At 53.9% G+C, this 20,341-nt stretch overlaps 3 protein-coding genes across 3 annotated transcripts; 1 reads left to right on the plus strand and 2 right to left on the minus strand.

Annotated features, from left to right (window-relative positions):
* The first annotated feature begins 766 nt into the window (after positions 1-766).
* polr1g (RNA polymerase I subunit G) lies at positions 767-5,898 on the plus strand. Its single transcript, XM_052044319.1, has 2 exons — positions 767-967; positions 4,112-5,898. Exons 1-2 carry the CDS (start codon positions 813-815, stop codon positions 4,713-4,715), a joined length of 759 nt encoding a protein of 252 aa, XP_051900279.1. The 5' UTR covers positions 767-812; the 3' UTR covers positions 4,716-5,898.
* A 1,429-nt stretch (positions 5,899-7,327) lies between these two features.
* LOC127586342 (zinc finger and BTB domain-containing protein 1-like) lies at positions 7,328-16,094 on the minus strand. Its single transcript, XM_052044208.1, has 2 exons — positions 15,965-16,094; positions 7,328-11,836 (listed from the first exon to the last, which is right to left on the minus strand). Exons 1-2 carry the CDS (start codon positions 16,082-16,084, stop codon positions 10,139-10,141), a joined length of 1,818 nt encoding a protein of 605 aa, XP_051900168.1. The 5' UTR covers positions 16,085-16,094; the 3' UTR covers positions 7,328-10,138.
* A 2,207-nt stretch (positions 16,095-18,301) lies between these two features.
* Positions 18,302-18,577, minus strand: LOC127586243 (nanos homolog 2-like; the record flags this gene model as incomplete). The annotated part of the gene is made up of 1 exon (XM_052044046.1): positions 18,302-18,577. A coding segment is annotated over one exon (276 nt), but the record flags the coding sequence as incomplete, so codon positions are not given.
* Between the last annotated feature and the right edge of the window lie 1,764 nt (positions 18,578-20,341).

Raw genomic sequence — 20,341 nt, forward strand, 5'->3', positions numbered from 1 at the left:
CAAGACAAGTTTTTCACTGTACCTCGGCACAAGTGACAATAATAAACCGATTCCAATACCAATACCAAGAAATACTCATTCAGAACCTCACCCACATTCTCTGCAAATTTAATTTATGTTTAATTCATGTTTTTACTGTGAATGCTGCCTCTATGATGCTTTGTGCCTGTGAAGCTGCTACAATCAACTTGACTTTCACTCTGCAGCCAATCCTGGGCAAACAGCGCCCCCTGCTGTCCTTCCAATTACTGTCGGTGAACTTAAAAAGACTGGGCGGACCACCTCCCTTTAAGGAATTACCCATTACACCAGAGGATGGTACATATTTTAAGAATTTACAGCAATACATTGAAAATTCACTTCAAAAAATCTTGATTTATATGATATTATAAATAAACTTGGATTAACCCACCCGGTCTGCCTGCAGCACTGCAAAAGCCTGGGATTTCCCAGAGAGGTGAGAATGTGTTTCGCCCCCCCCCTCCAGCTTGTTGGTGGACGAGTCTCGATTGGGAATCTCCCATTGGGATTGAAGGGGTGAACTGGATCTGTCGAATAGTGAAGGAAGCTTTCTCAAGCCGCAGGACCCAACTCTATTGTACTAACACAATTTATAAAAGGGTAACAGCTTTATGCATTCAGCGAATCGAGTAGAAAGTCGGGATTTGTGGAAGAGTGAGAAGGATGATTGAGTGTTACACCCCCCTCCCTCCAGGGATGGTTGTGCCGGGGCGGGTCCGAGGTCGGGCAGCACGTGGGTCCTGGGGTCACGTGGGACGGTCCGGGGAGCGGGCGGACGGAGGGGCCGAGGGATGGAGCCGCCGCCCGGGGCCGGGGTGCGCGGCCGAGCCCGGTACCAGAGCCCGCCCGAGTTCCAGGCCTGTCCGCAGGCGGCGCCCCGGGGGCTCCGCGACCCCTCGGCCGAGCTGTGGCTGATCAAAGCGCCGGCCGGCTTCCAGCCCCGCAGGTCAGTGATGGGGGGGCGCAGGGTCCTCACCTCCCTCAGCCCTCCCCCTCCCCCCCCTCCCCCCTCCCCCCCCTCCCCCCTCCCCCCCCTCCCCCCTCCCCTCCCCCTCCCCTCTCTCCCCCCTCCCCACCTCCCCTCCCCCTCCCTCTCCCTCCCCCCTCCCCACCTCCCCTCCCCCTCCCTCCTCCCCCTCCCTCCCCCCTCCCTCCCCCTCCCCTCCCTCCCCCCTCCCTCCCCCTCCCCTCCCTCCCCCTCCCCCTCCCCTCCCGTCCCCCCTCTCCCCTCCCTCCCCCTCCCTCCCTCCCCCTCCCTCCCCCTCCCCTCCCTCCCCCTCCCTCCCCCTCCCTCCCCCTCCCCTCCCCTCCCCCTCCCTCCCCCTCCCCCTCCCTCCCCCTCCCTCCCCCTCCCCCTCCCTCCCCCTCCCCTCCCCTCCCTCCCCTCCCTCCCCCTCCCCTCCCCTCCCTCCCTCCCCCTCCCCTCCCTCCCTCCCCCTCCCCTCCCTCCCCCTCCCCTCCCTCCCCCCCATCCTCCCCCCCCCCATCCTCCCCCCCTCCCCCTCCCCCTCCCCTCCCTCCCCCTCCCCCCCTCCCCTCCCTCCCCCTCCCCCCCTCCCCCCCTCCCCCTCCCTCCCCCTCCCCCTCCCCCTCCCCTCCCTCCCCTCCCTCCCCTCCCTCCCCCCCCTCCCCTCCCTCCCCCCCCTCCCCTCTCCTCTCATTCCTCCCCTCTTCCCCCCCTCACCCCTCCTCCTCCCCCTCCCCTCCCCTCCCCTCTCCCCTCCCCCCTCTCCCCTCCCCCTCCCCCCCCTCCCCTCTCCTCTCATTCCTCCCCTCTTCCCCCCCTCACCCCTCCTCCTCCCCCTCCCTCCCCCCTCTCCCCTTCCCCCCCTCCCCCCCTCTCCCCCTCCCCCCCTCTCCCCCTCCCCTCCTCTCCCCCCTCTCCCCCCACCCCTCCCATCCCCCTCCTCCCCCCATCCCTTCCATCCCCCTCCTCCCCCCATCCCTTCCCCTCCTCCCCCACTCCATCCTCACCCCCCCCCCTTTCCCCCCCCCCCAAGGATTATACAATACTCCCAAGTGTGGCCACACTGCAACGTGACGTCCTATACTCAGTGCCCTGACTGATGAAAGCCAGCGTGTCAAACACCTTCACCACCCTATCTACCTGTGCCACTTTCAGCAAACTATGCACTTGCACTCCTTGGTTCTCTGTGCCATAATACTCCCCAGGGCCCCTCTGTATAAGTCTTACCCTGGTTTGATCTCCCAAAATGAAATGCCTCATATTTATCTGGATTGAAAGCTGTTTGCCAATCCTCGCTGATCAAGATCCCACTGTAATTTTTCATAAGCTCCTACACTATCTACAACACCACCTATTTTAGTATCATACACAAGTCAGAATCCGCAGTCATTCAACTGCATGGGGCATCACGCTTGAGAGCAACCATGTTCCCTTCTTTGTTACTGTTTGCTGAGAGTGGTGTGGACCCAGTTTGGATTTAATCCCCAACCCCTAACCTAAGGCTGCTGAGACTTTCAACCCTTGCTTGTCGACACACATTCTGAAGTTTTGAAATAGATAAAAATGTTGAGTTGAAAGCCTGTATATTTTAAATATTCAGGCTTGTCTAGCTGCAGCACAGTGGTAGAGCTGATGCGTCACAGCGCCAGAAACCAGGTTTGATCCTGACTTCGGGTGCTGCCTGTATGGAGTTTACATGTTCTCCCTGTGGATGGGAATGGGGAAGAGTTTTTTGAAAAAAAAGGGATTCTGTAAAGCGTTCAATGGTTGGGACAGACTCAGTGGACTGAAGGGCCTGTCTCCGAGCTGTGACTCTATTGGCTTTGGGACTGAGAGGAATCTACAAGAAGACCCAGAGGGTGAATATGTGGAATTCGTTGACACAGAGGGCTGTGGAGGCCAAGTCATTGGGTGTATTTAAGGCAGAGATTGGTTGAGTGGTAAAGGGAGTCAGGGAGAAAGCAGGAGAATGAAGGGAGTGCATTCAGATTGGAGGGCTGTGATTAGCGGTGTCCCACAAGGATCGGTTCTGGGACCTCTACTTTTGGTGATTTTTGTTAATGACGTGGATGAGGGGGTAGAAGGGTGGGTTGGCAAGTTTGACAAAGGTCGGTGGTGTTGTGGATAGTGTGGAGGACTGTCGAAGATTGCAGAGGGACATTGATAGGATGTGGAGCTGAGCTGAGAAGTGGCAGATGGAGTTCAATCCAGAGAAGTGTGAGGCGGTACACTTTGGAAGGACAAACTCTAAGGCGGAGTACAAAGTTAATGGCAGGATTCTGGGTAGTGTGGAGGAGCAGAGGGATCTTGGGGTTCATATCCACAGATTCCTGAGAGTTGCCTCAGGTGGATAGGGTAGTTAAGAAAGCTTATGGGATGTTAGCATTCATAAGTCAAGGGATCAAGTTTAAGAGCCGCGAGGTAATGATGCAGCTCTACAAAACTCTGGTTAGACCACACTTGGAGTACTGTGTCTAGTTCTGGTCGCCTCGTTATAGGAAGGATGTGGAAGCGTTGGAAAGGGTGCAGAGGAGATTTACCAGGATGCTGCCTGGTTTAGAGAATATGCATTGAGGAGAGACTAAGGGAGCTAGAGCTTTATTCTTTGGAGAGGAGGAGGATGAGAGGAGACATGATAGAGGTATACAAAATATTAAGAGGAATAGATAGAGTGGACAGCCAGCGCCTCTTTCCCAGGGCACCAATGCTCAATACAAGAGAGCATGGCTTTAAAGTAATGGGTGGGAAGTTCAAGGGAGATATCAGAGGAAGGTTTTTTACCCAGAGAGTGGTTGGGGCATGGAATGCACTGCCTGGGGTGGTGGTGGAGGCAGGTACATTGGTCAAATTCAAGAGATTGTTAGATAAGCATATGGAGGAATATAAAATAGGGGGATATGTGGGAGGAAGGAGTTAGATAGTCTTAGGTGAGGTTTAAAGGTTGGCACAACATTGTGGGCCAAAGGGCTTGTATTGTTCTATGAATGTTTTTTAAAAAATCAGCCATGATTGGCAGAGCAGACTCGATGGGCTGAAAGGCCTAATTCTGCTCCTATATCTTATGGTGTGTGAGACTGTTCTACTAACTAAGGGATGGTTCAATGTATCGATCTTCTGTTTCAGTTTCTCTGGAAAGAAGATCCCATTGGTTGGTTTTGACACTCTCCGGTCTAAAACGTGCGAGGACAAAGTTTACAACGTGTTTGCCACACCGGGCAATGCAGACGACGTCTGTTTGATCCTCCCCTCGGAAGAAGAGGGCAGGACGGATAGCTACTCTGATTTTGCCGGGTGCATCACCATCGACGAGAACTGGGAGGGCACAGGCAGCAGTTGTGAGCCATGCTCCATCCCCACCAGCCCTGCTCCTGGCATCCCACTGGACTTGAAACTCCGGTTCCAGCCTTTCGGGGTGGGCCCACCCGGCTGGTCACCCAGGAAACAGCAGCGGGCGCCGAGCAGCAGGAAGAGGCGGGCAAGAGAGGAGCCGGCGAACGGGGGGCTCGAAACCGTCCACCAAGCTGCGGATCCTGAGACACAGGGCGGCTCCAGGAAAAGGAAGAGGAGCAAGGAGCGGCAGGAGGGTGTCTTCCAAGCGTCAGATCCAGAAACGGAGCCCAAGCACAGAAAGCGGAAGAAGAGGAGCAAAGGTGAGAGTCACGAGGCTGTGCCCCGTGAATCAGACTGCAGACACAAGAAGAAGAAGAAGAAGAAGGATAAGAGTTGAGTGTCAACAAATGGTGTAACTCCCTGCCAGTGATCGGGTATCCTGTCACAAATGGGGTCTCAGTGGCACCAATTATGAGAGACTCTCCACCCAGCAGAGTAGGATTGCACCTTGTTCCATTGCTCTCCTGAACTGGGTGGTGAATGTTCTTTCAGTGACTGAACTTGCCTTTGCATTATCATCTTGGGTACAGTGGAGGACCTCCTCCCCCCCCCCCCCCCCCCCAAATTTAGCGTTAAACTTCTTGTGCGGGTGTTACTAGCTGGGGCACTGGTGAATTGTTGCCTTCTACTCTAGGAATGCCTCTCGCCAGGTATAAGGGATTTTAATACCTCCTGAGTAGCCATTTTCTCAAGCTAAGTGTCATGTGCCTACGGCAAGGCAGTGGAGTTGAAGCAGATTGGCAGTTACCTGAGTTATAGAATAAGTGGAAGGGGTTGAATGGCCTGCCATGTTCTTGTGTTCCTTCCCACATAAACCAAGATGTGTGTATTGGAGGTGGCAGCATATCAGTGGAACCTCTCTGCATAGAGTAGATGCTTTGGAAGTTATCTATTGTGGGCACCCTGTAGCCAATTTTCTTCTGAACGTGGGGTCACTGAAGAATGTTGAATGTCTCCCTCCTTGTTCTTGATCCCATGTAGAACCACACATGAGGTGTTCTGTCCATCTGACCTGAACTGTTTCTGAAGGAATAATTCATTTAGCCCCACCTCTTTCCCCAAACTGTTCAAATCTTTATTCTTTAAATGCTTGGGCTCACATTGCAGATCATGACAGCTCACTGCATTGAGAAAACACTTTCCTTGCCTATTCTCTGGTTTTGTCAGTTGCTAAAAATCTTTTCAGTATCTTCTATTTATCAGCCCTCCTGCCCAAGATGGATTAGATCAGATTCCATTTCACTACAATGGAATTTTATAGGCAGGAGCTTTGCTCTGTACCCCTCTGCTGTCACTGCTATTGGAGTCTGTGAGGTGTAGACTTTATTCTTTGTTTACCCTGTGACAGGACAGGAAGTTTATAACCTGTTTCTGGTTTATTTTCTAACCCTGCTGCAAGAGTGTTTGATTGCGATGGTGTGGAGGGGAGCTTTGTACTGTATTAAATCCTTTCTTGGGTCTTTCTGCTCAGGCTTCCATGTTTTGTGTTAAAATTATTTTATTAAAAAGATGGAATGCTGTCCACCGTGTCCAGAATTATTCCAACCACTGCTCGTGGAAGCCCTCGAACCAGTGAACACCATGCACTCCTGCTCCAGGGAAACGCAGCCACAATCAGAAGAGGGGCAGGCAATTTCAATGGATGCATCCCTCAACATCCAGTTCACTGCTGGGAACTGAATGACAACTTTGTCCAGCTCAATGAACTGGTTGATATAGTCTCCCAACCAGCCTGCCCAACCCCTCTCTCACACACATACACCTGGGGCTTAAATACTGCCAGAAGGTGGCATGGTAGCGTAGCAGCGCGACGCTATTACAGTGCCAGCGATCGGGGTTCGATTCCCGTCGCTGTCTGTAAGGAGTTTGTACATTCTCCCATGTCTGCGTGGGTTTCCTCCAGGTGCTCTGGTTTCCTCCCACATTTGAAAGACGTACGGGTAGGTTAATTTGGGGGTTTAAAATGGGCGGCACGGATTTGTTGGGCCAAAAGGGCCTGTTACCATGCTGTAAATAAAATTTTAAAACTTCCAGATGCACTCCTCCCTTCAAGCAACATTCTGCACAGATATGGAACATGAATGTCCAGGACACAAATTATAAACTGAAATTTAAATCCATGAACCTGTGGATTATGCTCTAATCCAGGTTTCCTATTTGGGGAAAAAAAGGGGTTGGGGGAAGGGTCCCTGTGTAGAGAGGTGAAAACTAAAGACTCTCCTCACTGCCAGATGGTTGAGGAAATTCTGGGAAAGATGGAAAGAGTCCAAGTCTCCCTAAACTTTGGGACCCACCCATGTGATTATACTGTCTATTCTTCCCTCTCAGTGTTCTGTATCCAGTCACCAACCTGTATCAGTGAGGCCTTTAGCCTTGTCATCTCTTCCCTACCAGCAAAAGCAGAGGGACACGAGGCCCTCTCTCAGATGGCGTCCCCCTTGTTCTACAGTACACTTTGATGGAGTCAGCTATCTCCACAAACACGTGCTGTCCCAGTCCTGAGAAAGGACAATGTACTCCACACCTTACCCGTGTACGGGAAAGATTCAGACCCCAGCCTCTCAAAGTAAATTAAGAATGGGCCAGAAATCCTTGCCTTGCATCTGACAATTGACTAACAGGTTAATAATATTTGAGCTAAGATTACTGGAAGGTGGTCATTATCACCAGTAGAGGTCAGTAACACTGGGTGATGGGGGAAGGGGCCAACAAACAAGTGTTAGTGCACTGAATTATGATCAATAAGGACAGAAACAATGTGGAGAGTGGGAGTAAGTGAATGAACATCAGCGGAGATAATCAGGGAAAGAGATTACTGAATGACAATGGGAGAGCCAGATTGTATCTCAGTCACACTGGGAGAGGGATCACTAGTGACGAGCTGCAAACTCATCTTGGCTCCAGCAAGTTATTGATGACAGGTTGGCAAAGAACAAAAGGAACATTGCCTAATATTTAATATTTTAATCAGATAAACTTCAAGACTCTCCAATCAACAATTTATTTACAAGACATGGTCTATGAACAATTTTTTTAAAAAACTTTTTTTCCAGTCAGTGCAACATAAAACTGCTCTTGGTTTCAAACCATCAGCTCCCATCTGCCAACAAGACCAGGTAACAGCCAAGAGTTATGGTACCAGGCGCTTACTGCTGGGCCAACACAGAATCATTGCTGGGACAGGGGTTCCCTAATATAATACAGGAGGCCACTGGGCCCATGTTGGCACCCAGCGGTGTAACTTCCCCCCCGTTATTTCCCTGTACCTCTGCAATCCATACCCTCTTTCTCACACACCCATCAACTCCCCTTTGATTCTTTTTTTGCCTCTACCTACACTTAAGGGGCAATTTACAGCAGCCAATTAACTCACTCGCTCCTCTTTTGGGGATGTGGGAGGAAACCGGAGCACTCGGGAAACCTAGTCACAGGGAGAATGTGCAAACTCCAGAGAAGAAAGCAGCCAAAGGCAGGATTGAACCCGGGTCTCTGGAGCCACAAGGCAGCTACACTACCTGCTGCACCACAGTGGCCTGTAGCTGCTTCCCACTACCTTCCTACTCATCCTTAAAGCCAAGACTGGAGTCAGAGGGACACCCAGTTTGACCACTGATTCTTTTAACTTCACCAACTTTCCACCCTCCAAATCCCCACAAGGTCTTGATTATTGTTCTACATCAGACTGCAGGACCTGGGCATCGGGACTGAGATTCACTGATGTTCACCGAGAAAGCCCAGTGACCTCTTGGCTACAACCTCTCACCCCAGGGTGTTTTTACAGAGGTGGCCCAAGGGAGATATGTACTCTCTGGCCCAAAGTGGACAGTCCCATCTCCGAGAAGCTATGATCCAAATGGGGAAGGCTGACCCAATAGGATGGGGAAATGGAAAGCCCTGCTTGTACTTGGCACCCTCCCAGAAACATCAACGTAACAATGGGCAGATCATCTGCTTATTAGTAACACTGGTTGAGTATGAACACCCATGATGGCAGATGGGGCTTTGGTTTAAGGATTTCTTTTTTGAAACGTGGCACCCCCAAGTCCTGTGCTCCCCACGGACAATAACACCCTCAATAATCTGGCACTCTCACGTACTTAGTGCACCAGACTGGCAGATTTTCTGGACTATTGCATGTTCCTCACATTAATACCCAACAGTTTCTGTTCACTTTTTTATATATTACACAGTAGTATAATGAATTTTCCAGTGAGCCTGGCCAGTTTAAAGGGAACGTGGGAAAAGGGTCCCTGTGAGTTTCAGCTTGTCAAAACAAATGACCCGGGCACTAGCAGCAAACCACCCCCCCCCCCCCTCCATGTTCCAGACTCACCCCGACATTACCAAACCCAACCCAGATTCTGAGCGGATACCCTGCCGTCGGTACAGACCCCAGCCAGATACCACACTTACACTCCAGACTAATACCAAGCCAGATACCAAAACATTTTCCAACAATTGGAGTTTCACTGCATTGGGAGAATCAGTCCAATTAACACAAGACACAAAGAAACTGCTGCAGGAACTCGGGGGTGGGGGGGAGGGGTCAATCAGCATCTGTGGAGGAAAAAAGGGTGGTCAACATTTCCAGTTAAGACCTTGCCTCAGTGACGGCAGAAGTGATGATGCAATGGTATATGTGATAAATGATCCAGGTACCCAGAGCAAAGTCCTGGGGGACCTGGGTTTGAATCCCACCATGTCAGATGGTGACGAATTTGAATTTTGGAATTAAAAAGTCCAATGAAGACCATGAAAACCACTGGGGACTGTCCTAAAGAACCCATCTGATTGACTAATGTCCTGCAGGGGAGGTCATCTCCCACCCTTACTAGGTCTACGTGCACGACGATGCTGGAGGAACTCAGCAGGCCAGGCAGCATCCGTGGAGAAAAGCAGGCGGTCAACGTTCCAGGTCAAGACCCTTCTTCGGGACTGAAGATAGGAAAAGGGGAAGCCCAATATATAGGAGGGAAAAGCAGGGCAGTGATAGGTGGACAAAAGAGGGGAGGTGGGGTAGGTGCAAGGTGGTGATAGATGCAGGCAAAAGATAGTGATAGGCAGGTGCGGGGGAGGAGAGAGCAGATCCACTGGGGGATGGGTCAAAAGTGAGGAGGGAAAAAAAGGGGGGTAGAAGAGAGATGGGCTAGGAAAGGGAAGAAGAGGCATGACTGCAGGTGGGTGTGGGGATTACTTAAAGTGGGAGGATTCTGTGTTCATGCCGTTAGGCTGCAAGGTTCCAAGACAGAAAATGAGGTGCTGTTCCTCCGGTGACCCCAGACCCACAGCAATGTGGTTGACTCTTCCCTCTGAAATGGTCCAGCAAGTCATTGGTGTAATAACCCACCACAGCAGACGTTCAAACAGGCAGCTCATCACCACCTTCTCAAGGGCAACTCGGGACGCGCAATCAGCTGCTGGCTCAGCCTGCGAAGCCCACATCCCTTGAACGAATATAAACGCATCACTCTGTCTTAGCCTCACTGAATGAATACAACGTCAACCATCCCTTTGCCTCCATAGATGCTGCCCGACCAGCTGAGTCCCTGAAGTCCAGGTGAAGGGCCTCGACCCAAAGTACAGACTGTCCACGTCCCTCCACAGATGCTGATCAACCCGCTGCGTCCCTGAAGTCCAGGTGAAGGGTCTCGACCCGAAACATGGACTGTCCACTTCCCTCCATGGATGCTGCCCGACACACTGAGTCCCTCCAGCAGTTTGTGTCCCTTGCGGCTCCAATTCAACGCACCGGCCTTGGCCTCAGTCCTTGCTCTTGGGACCAAACCTGCCCGCCTCGCCCCCGTGCAGCTTCCTCGCCCAGCAGCTGTTGGCGTGAGCCACCATGTCCTTCTTCAGCCTGAACTTCTCTCCACACACCCCGCACGAGTACAGGTGGCTCTCCAGGTGCCTCTGCAGCTCGGCCTTGCTGCCCAGGATCTCGAAGCACACCTGGCACACAGCCTGCCCCGGTGCCAGGTGCGAGGCCAGGTGCCGCAGGTGCGGGTGCTTGCGGCGGCTGCGATGGCCGCACACGGCGCACTCGAAGCGGGTGCCACCGCCCTCGGGCCTGCCGGCCAGCTGCAGCCGCAGCTCCCGGGGGAAGGCCCGGGCGTAGGCCGGGCAGGCCAGCCTCTCGCTGAGGGCCGCCGCCTCCCCCGCCCCGGGGCCCGCTGCCAACTTGGAGGCCGGCCACGGTCTCTCGGCCTCCTGCTGGAGGCGGAGCAGCAGGCCCGGGGAGGGGGAGGAGGAGGATGCCGGCTCCTCGCCTTCCTCGCTCCTCCTCCGCCGCCGCTTCTTCTTCTTCCGGCTCCAGCTGCGCTCCTCGGCTGGGCAGCAGCCCTCGCAGGCCCGGCACCTCCAGGCCTTGCCCTTGCGCCGGGCCGCTTGGCAGGAGGCACGGCCTAGGCCCGGGGCAAGGGCCTGGTTGGCGGCGGAGGAGGAGGCGGCGCCAGCAGAGCTACCGCTAGGCCCGCCGGCTCCCCCTTCATCTTCACTGGGCTCCGTCCGGGCTGAGCCATCGCCGTCCCCCTCCAGGCTGCTCTCCGAACTGCTGAAGGAGTCATCGGTGGCGTTCTCCAGCACCAGGTCATCGTCTCCCGGGAAACGCACCTCGCCCTCCTCCAGCTCGTAGTCCTCGGCCTCACCCTCCGGGGCCCAAGGCCTGCGGCCTCCTCCTCCCACCTCGGCCTTGACATTGCCGCCTTCCCGAGGCCTGCCATCCGGCCCAGGTCTCTCCGCCTCATCTTCCCGCTTGACCGCCGGATCGGGCCTGCTCGGGCGGCCGAGGCAGCTGCCCAAGTGCTCCTGCAGTCCCTGGGCCCGCTCGAAGGCCAGGCAGCAGAGCGGGCAGTGGAGTGGTCGCTCGGCATGCAGCCGCAGGTGCTCCCTCAGGCCGCGCTGCTCCTCGAAGGCCAGGCCGCAGTGGTGGCACAGGTAGGCCTGGGGATCTGAGGCCTCCTCGGGGCTCTCGGCCTTGACCGAGACTGAGGCCTGAGGGTAGGCCGCAGGCTCCTGACCCTCACCGCCCCCGCCCCCACCCGCCCGTTCCTGGTACAGCTGCACGCCAAAGACCAGGGGCTTCCCCGTGGCCGGAGGCGGGCCCTCCTCGGCCTCCCGGTCCCCCTGGAAACGCCCGGCATTGTAGAGCTTGAGGAAGCGGAGGGAGGCCCGGAAGCGCTCGGGGTCGGCGGGCGATGAGTCCAGGCGGCCAGTGTACATCAGCTGCAGGATCAGGTCGAAGTGGTCGGGGCTGACAGCCTGTGTGCTGAGTGACACCAACGACGAGTCGGCTGGCTGGTTGACAAAGAGCTTGTGGAAGTAGGAGCTGCAGGCGGCCAGCACCACCCGGTGGGCCCGGAACCGCACGTCGCCCACAGCGATGGAGCAGTCGCACAGGAAACCGTACTCCAGCTGGGAGCAGAGCTGCTGCAGGACATGCTCGCTGTGGGTGCCCATCCCCTGCAACAGAGCACAGGCCGCGCCGTTAGAAGTGGCCCCTCGTGCCCGGCCTGGTGACTCAAGGCCCGTGGGCCAGGATCACCCCTCCCCATCCCCCCCTCCTCCTCCCTCCCCAAATCCTCCTCCCCCCCTCCTCCCTCCACACCCCCTACCCCTCCACTCACCCTCCCCTCTCACTCCCCACCCCTCCCTCCCCCTCCCCCCACCCCTCCCTCCTCCTCCCTCCCACTCCCCACCCCTCCCTCCTCCCCAATCCTTCCCCACCCCCTCCTACACCCTACCTCTCCTGCCTCTCCCTCCTCTGCACCCGCTCCCCCCCCCCCCCGCACCCGTTCCCTCCCCGCCCCTCCCTCCTCTTTGTGGGAGCTTGCTGTGTGCAGAGTGGCTGCCAAGGAATCATAGAAACGTACAGTAAGACCCTGACAGCCCACCTCGTCCCTGCCAACTGTGAAGCACATCTACAGTGATCCCCTGTGCCCACATTCGACCCATACCCCTCTGTCCCCTTCCTCTCCACGTACCTCGCTCGGACCCACAAGGTGGGCCTCCACTCCAAAGATGCAAGGGGTGCTTCAGTTTGGGATGGATTGGTTGACCCATGGCAGAGACGGGATGGGTGGGGGGTAATTGTTTTGGACGCAGGTCACGGGACGAGACCACCAGGAAGTTTACAAGTCAGGGCTGGTAACCTAATTTGCTCCTCTCCCTTATTTAATCCTCCTTTCCCTTTATTCCCACACCACTACCCTACCACTGCCCTGACAATGGCAGTTGCACGCCTCTGCCCACCCCACCATTATTTTCTTGTCAGCTGACAGAGCCGCTGCCTCACAGCTCCAGCGACCCAGGTTCAATCCTGGCCTCCGCTGCTGTCTGTGTGGAGTTTGTACGTTCTCCCTACCACACTTTGTGTATCACCACCACCCCACCCTTCCCCCTTCCCCCCGCCCACCCCCGGGTGTTCGTGTTTCCTCCCACATCCCAAAGATATGTTGGAAGGTTAATCAGCCACTGTAAATTACCCCTTAATGCAACTGACTAGTTCAAAGCAGGCCCTTTGGCCCATCAAGTCCAAACTGACCAGCAACCGCCCATTTACACTAACCCCATCTTATTCTCCCTACATTGCCTTCAACTCCCCCCAGGTCCTACCACCTACACACTAGGGACAAGTTACATTATCCTACTGACCCACAGGTCTTTTTGCGGCAGGAGGGAATCTCGTGTGGTCACGGGGAGTTGTGCACTGGTTGGTGGGTTAATTGGCCACTGTAAATCATCCAAGCGTTGATGGGTAGTAGAAGAATCTGGGGGGGGGGGGGGGGGGGGGGGGGGGGGGCGGGTTGGTTGATGGGCGTAGGAGAGAGAATGGATTACGGGGAGATAAGAGGTACAAAAGGGCAAATTGCAAACTTCTTCTATGTTCTTATAACTGTCAAGCAGAAATAACTTAGCAAAAAAATAGACCACTGCAAGAACTCAGCAGGTCAAGCAGCATCTATGGAGGTGAAGGGCTGGTTGACGTTTCAGGTCAAGACCCTGCACCGGGACAAGTTAACACCAACTGCAACCACAAATGACTCACCCACACACACCCAGGACAATTTACAATGGCCTGTAAGAATTCCGGTAAGGTGAGCCTACCCAGGTTTCAGCAGGTTCCTCACAAGATGCTAGAGGAACTCAGGGGCTCAGGCAGCATCTGTGGAGGGAAATGGTCAGTCAACATTGCGGGTCGAGATGAGACGAGTTCAGATGAAGGGTCTCGACCCCAAACGTTGACTGTCCATTTCCCTCCACAGATGCTGCCTGACCCGCTGAGTTCCTCCAGCTTTTAGTGGGTTGGTCCAGATTCCACCGTCCGCAGTCTCGTGTCTGTAATAGGTTCCTACCTCACTCCCGTTTCGACATAACAAAATAAAAATGCTGGAAACACAGATCAGGTAACATCCATAGAAAGAAAGAGTAAACATTAAAGGTTGAAGGAACGTTGATTGTGCTTCTCTATGCACACACACTGCCTGACCTGCTGAGTGTTTCCAGCATTTTCTGTTTTTATTTCAGATTCAAATATCCATACTTTTTTCCCTATATGACACTGAACACAGAAACTAACAAATTCATCAACCAGAGATTGCAGATTTAAGATAAAAGGTGGAGGATAACTAACTGTGATCTGGAACGTGGTGCTTGCAACAGTGGAGGAGACAGAGTGAAAAGGAACCTCCAATAAAAAAGTCTGATATATGCTCAAAATGCAGGGCCAGGAATTTGGAATTTCCACAGGAAAACTGCACATTTGGAATTAATTGGATCGCATTCTTGAAGATACCTTGAAAGGCCAATTGCTGATCTGCATCACATTATAGCCCTTTAAAAAGCTAACACAAAGCAGAGTCATACAGCACAGAAACAGACCTTTCGTCCCGAGTGCATGTGGACTGTCAACCCTTTTATCATTAATCCCTTTTTTTTAAATCCTCCCACATTCTCATCAATTCCCCCCCTGGATTCTACCCTTTACCTGCACACTAGGGGCAATTTACAGCGGTCAAATAACTCACCGATCCGCACGTCTTTGGAACGTGCAAGGAAACCAGCGCATCCGAGGTCAGGACTGAACCCGAGTCTCTGATGCTGCATGCAGCAGCTCTATTGGCAGTGCCACCCACAGGTAATAGATGAGATTCATCAATTCATAGAGTTATACAGCACAGAAACAGGCCCTTCAGCCCAACTAGTCCACACCAGCCAATTTGTCTGAGACACAAGAAATTCTGGAGATGCTGGAATCTGGAGCAATACACAAAAAGTGCTGGAGTCCTGATGAAGGGTCTCGGCCTGAAACGTCGACTGTTTGTTTCCCTCCATGGATGCTGCCTGACCTGCTGAGTTCCTCCAGCACTTTTTGTGTGTTCGTCCCTTTAGCCTGCATTTGGCCCATATCCATCCAAACCTTTCCTATCCACGTACCTGTCCAAATGTCTTTTAAACATTGCAGTTGTACCCACCTCTACCACTTCCTCTAGCAGCTCATTCCACATACCCACCACCATCTGTGCGGAAAAACTTGCCCCTCAGGTCCCTCTTAAATCTTTCCCCTCTGATCTTAAATCTATGCCCTCAAGTTTTAGACTTCCCTACCCTGAGGGGAAAAAACTGTGATCATCTACCCTATCACAATTTTATGAACCTCTATATACAAGGTCAACCCTCAGCCTCCTTCACTCCAAAGAAAACAGTCCCAGCCTGTCCAGCCTCTCCTTATAACTCAAGCCCTCCAGTCCAGGCAACATGCCTGTGAATCTTTGCTGCACCCTCCCTAGCTTAATCACATCCTTCCTGTACCAGAACTGTACACAATACTCCAAATGTCTTCAGCTATTTGGGGACTTCAGGTACTTGGATAAAGGCAAGCGTGGCATGGCATACACAGCAAAATCCCACAAAGCACAAAGCACCTAGATCACCAGCAGTCACAGAGGGAGAGAGGGAAGTAAGGAGATGTTCAGGACACCACAGGAACCTTTGCAATCCCATGTGGGCTCCTTGGTTGGAGGGCTCAGCTGATGGTGGGGTGGGCAGAGGCGTGCAACTGCCATTGTCAGGGCAATGGTAGGGTAGTGGTGTGGGAATAAAGGGAAAGGAGCGTTAAATAGGGGAGAGGAGCAAATTAGGTTACCTGCCCTGACTTGTCAATTTCCTGGTGGTCTCGCCCCGTGACCTGCGTCCAAAACAATTCCCCCCACCCATCCACCCACCCACCCCGTCTCTGCCATGGGTCAACCAATCCGCCCAAACAAGCACCCCTTGCATCTTCGGCGGGGAGGCCCACCACCTTGTGGGTCCCAGCGATGCACGGACTGCAGCCCGGAGGAGATCAGCAACTAAATCCCAACCCGGGACAGACATGAGGGAAAGACCCCTTGCAGAGGGGGCAGAGGGGGCAGCGTGGCTGCCCTGCCATACACCGGGTGCAACCGCCCGTGCACCCCGCAGCGGCGTGCAAGGCGGTTCGGCCCATCCACCCGATGCCATCAGGCGTCCTCGCCGGGAGTGTGGGTTCCCCCCACCCCGCCCTTTGCAATAAAACGCTGCGAGGTAAGGCCACCCCCGGCCGAGCCTCACCTCTCTTCGGGCTGTCCCGTTGCAGACGGATGCAGCGGGGTCGCTGCACTTTGAGTGACAGCCGCGCACCCGTTGCCAGGGCCTCTGGTTCCCCGGAGCGCCCCCGGGCCAGGGTTCCATCCACTTCCGGTCTGCGCCGGCCTCGTCGCGCACTGCATTCTGGTGATTGTAGTTCTCCTTGCCACTGGCTATTGGGACACAGCACAGTGCAGGCCCTTCGGCCCACAATGTTGTGCCAACATTTTATCCCGCTCCAAGATCTGTTTAACCCTTCCCTCCTACAAAACCCCCCCATTTTTCTTTACTATTCACTTTACAGCGCCAGCGACCCGGGTTCAGTTCCCGCCGCTGTCTGTAAGGAGTTTGTACGTTCTCCCCGTGTCTGCGTGGGTTTCCTCCGGGGGCTCCGGTTTCCTCCCCCATTCCAAAGACGTACAGGTTAGGAAGCTGTGGGTGCGCTATGTTGGCGCCGGAAGCGCGGCGACACTTGCGGGCTGCCCCCCAGAACACTCCACGCAACAGGTGCATTTCACTGCGTGTTTCGATGTACATGTGACTAATAAGGGTATCTCGTCTGTTAATAATGGTTCACACTGGGCTTCTGTGTGCCCCTAACGCAGGGATTCGAGGTTGCCAATCCCAGTGTTCTCTCTCCACTTTGATGGGGGAGGAATTCACAACAGATCCTGCAGTGGGAGCTAAGCCCACAAATTTAGCATTTAAATGGTTTGCATTGCAAGTAGCCTCTCCCTTCTGCTTGCGTGGTGTACCTAGGCAATTGCAATGTTTTAGGAGACTGCAGATACTGGAATCTCTCCTCCTGACCTACCCAGTTCTCCCTGCACTCACCCCATCACCCTCTTTCTTTCCCCTCCTCCTCCCACTCTATCTGCCCATCACCCACATACTGGGTCCCCTCCTCCCACTGTTCCCACCTGCCCTCCCCGCCTCCCTTGTTTGGTTCCATGCTCCACCTTCCTCCATCTGCAGCCCTTCGTCACCTCCACCTACCACCTCCCAGCCTCCATCGCTATTTCCACTCCCCCCTCCTCCATCTCCCCATCACCCCTCCTCACCTGGATCCAACTATACCCGCCAGCTCTAGCCCCACCCCGTCCTCTCACTGCTTTACACTGGCTGCCTCCCCTCTATCCTTCAGTCCACATGAGGGGTCTCGACCCGAAACATCAACTGTCCATTTCCCTCCACAGATGCTGCCTGACCTGCTAAGTTCTTCCAGCTTCTTGGTTGTTGAAGCTTTTGCCTGTCCACTGAACAAGTAGAAAAGGACCAACCTGAATTCAGATTTGCTTATCATGTGAAGGATGGCGCCTCTGACGGAGCAGCACTCCTCAGTGTTGACTGCGTCTATTCCCTTCCCGACCCGCTGAGTTCCTCCAGCACCTTGTGTATCGCAATACCTTAGGTACACAAGAAATTCTGCAGACGCTGGAATCTGGAGCAACACACAAAATGCTGGAGGAACTCAGCAGGTCAGGCAGCATCCATGGAGGGAAATAAACAGTCTACGTTTCGGGCTGAGACCCTTCATCAGGGCTGAAAGGAAGAGGGCAGAAGCCAGAATAAGAAGGTGGGGGGAGGGGGAGGAGCGCACGCAGGCAGGGGAGAGGTGAGTCCGGGTGAGGAGGGAAGGTAGGTGGGTGGGGGAGGGGAGAAGATGTAAGAAGCTGAGAGGTGATCGGTAGAAGAGGCAAAGGGCTGAACAAGAAGGAATCCGGCAGGAGAGGGCAGTGGACCATGGAATGGAGGAGGGGAGGAGAGGAGATGGGCAGGTCATCTAGGCAGGGGAAGGGAGCCACAGGAATAAGGGAAGACAAAGGAGTTCGGTGGTTGGGGGGGGGGAAGAAAAAGGAGTGGGGTTACCTGAAGTTAGAGAAATCAATGTTAAGGCCATCAGGTTGGAGACTCCCAAGGCGGAATATGAGGTGTTGTTCCTCCAACCCTGCGCCTGGCCTCAACCTTGGGTACCACAGTTAGAGACAAACCATACTCAGGAATGTCCACACAAGCCTACCACAGAGAGAGGTAAGGCAGAATTCACAAAGATAAACGCGCTTTAATGTACAATGTTTCCAGAGCAAAGATAAAACTTTCTTTTTAAGACATTTTACAACTCCTATAAAGCCAAGACTAAAACAAAGACTTTAGCAGTCCGACATCATAAATATAAACGAACGTAAAAACATTCCCAATTCGACACAAACCCTGTCCTTATCTTGAACATTATGAGTGTCATCGATGCTATCTACAAGACCACTGTTTATCTTACAACTTTTAAAAGAAAGTCTCTCTTTCACTTGACGTTAAGCAGAGGGGTCAGCGCCTCGACCTCTTGCCCACTGAGTTGCGTCCGTTGTTACGATACAGCGACTGTTTGTCCGGGTTGAAGCAGCAGTACTTCAGGGTGTGCGCAGAGTCCCCCGTGGCGTGGCAGAGGGGGCAGACATAGTTCCGCAGAATGGGGCACAACACCCTTCCCCCTTCCGCCTTCAGCACGTGCGAGGAGTAGACCTTGCGGGACTCGCCGTTGTGCTTGCAAAAGGTGCAGATGCCGCCCCCCTTCTTCGGGGGCTGTCCGCCGGGCCCCGCGGGCGAGGGCGGGCATGCGCCCACCACCAACGGGCAGAGAGCACCCTGGGCCAGCGGGCTGGGCTCGGCCGACGGAGCCGTCTCCCTCTCGTCGACGCCAGGCCGCCAGATCTCCTCGACCTTCATCGACAGCTGCAGGTAGTCCTTCCAGATATCGAACTCCTGGCTTCCATGCGGGAATCTGGGGACGATTCTCTCCATGGCACCTTCCACTTCAAGACCAAACACTCCTGTGTAGCACATCTGCTGTCTACAGCCCATTAAAGGGAGGGGGGGGGTGTGGAGAAGGGGGGGTGGGTGCAGCACTGAAATAACAAGAGTATTTTAATTTTAAAAGACCAACTTGTCATCTTCTCTGCTCCTAGGCTGACAGACAGGTTTATGGCTTCACAGGCAGATACATTAGTCCCTCCTCCCACCCCACAGCCTAATGCATTCAGCCAGCTCATTCCAACTCTTGGAAGAGCTGCTCTTGTTTGCTTTTCTCTCTCTTGCATTGTCTCTTGGAGTGAATGCAAGCTGCAGGATTGGCAATGCAATGAGTTGCATTCCTTCCCTTCACCTGTGCATGCACACCAGTTTAGTCTGCAGAGCGGACCCGAACCTCAGTTGAGGTACCATGCGTAGGGAGGTGGAGCAGACAGGGAAGGACTGCAAAACAATGTAATCCCTTAAGTATCCATTGCACTCTCCAGAGCAGGTCACCACAGGACAATCAGCTCCCTGACCAATAGCCCCAACCTCAGAATCAGGTTTATTATCACTGACACATGCCGTGAAATGCGTAGTTTTGCGGCAGCAGTACAGTGCAAGACATAAAAATTACTATAAGTTACAAAAAGAAATAAATAGTGCAAAAGAGGAATAACGAGGTAGTGTTCATGGACCGTTCAGAAATCTGATGGCGCAGGGGAAGAAGCTGTACCTGAATCATTGAGTGTGGGTCTTGCGGCTCCTGTACCTCCTCCCCAACGGTCGTAACAAGAAGGGGGCATGTCCCGGATGGTGAGGATCCTCAGTGATGGATGCCGCCTTCTTGAGGCACCGCCTCTTGAAGATGTCCCCGATGGTGGGGAGGGTTGTGCCCATGATGGAGCTGGCTGAGTCCACAACCCTCTGCCTGTGACCTCCAATTTGTAGGAATGTGGGGAAACCAGGTAAGGCTGCGCATAGCAAGATCCCACAGGCGCACTCTCACAATGACCGGATTAACCACATTTCCCTTAGTTTTAAGGTAGAGGTGCAAAATAAAAACCAAACTGCTACCAACCTGAGAGGGCAAACGGAGCCTTCGTTTCCCCTGTTGACCCTCACCAATTTTTAATAGATGCACCATAGAAAGCATCATGTCCAGATGCATCACGGCTTGGTACGGCAACTGCTCTGCCCACGAACGCAAGAAACTGCAGAGAGTTGTGGACACAGCCCAGCACATCACAGAAACCAGCCTCCCCTCCATGGACTCTGTCTACACCTCTCGCTGCCTCAGTAAAGCAGCCAACATAATCAAAGACCCACCCATCCTGGATGTTCTCTCTTCTCCCCCCTCCCATCAGGCAGAAGATACAAAAGCCTGAAAGCACATACCACCAGGCTCAAGGACAGCTTCTATCCCGCTGTTACACGACTACTGAACGAACCTCTGGTATGATAAGATGGACTCTTGACCTTGGCGCCACGGTAGTGTAGCGGTTAGCATTACGCTATTACAGCGCCAACGACTGGGGTTCAATTCTGCCGCTGTCTGTAAGGAGTTTGTACGTTCTC

Source organism: Pristis pectinata, chromosome 35 (assembly GCF_009764475.1).
Source record: "Pristis pectinata isolate sPriPec2 chromosome 35, sPriPec2.1.pri, whole genome shotgun sequence".
In the NCBI taxonomy this organism is placed as follows: Eukaryota; Metazoa; Chordata; class Chondrichthyes; order Rhinopristiformes; family Pristidae; genus Pristis; species Pristis pectinata.

Bases quoted from the DNA above. Each gene is read 5' to 3' on its own strand.
- polr1g (XM_052044319.1), top strand. From the start codon at position 813: ATGGAGCCGCCGCCCGGGGCCGGGGTGCGCGGCCGAGCCCGGTACCAG. The intron at 968-4,111 runs GTCAGTGATGGG...CTTCTGTTTCAG, and splicing joins GCCGGCTTCCAGCCCCGCAG to TTTCTCTGGAAAGAAGATCC.
- LOC127586342 (XM_052044208.1), bottom strand. From the start codon at position 16,084: ATGGAACCCTGGCCCGGGGGCGCTCCGGGGAACCAGAGGCCCTGGCAA. The intron at 11,837-15,964 runs GTGAGGCTCGGC...GCTCTGTTGCAG, and splicing joins ACGGGACAGCCCGAAGAGAG to GGGATGGGCACCCACAGCGA.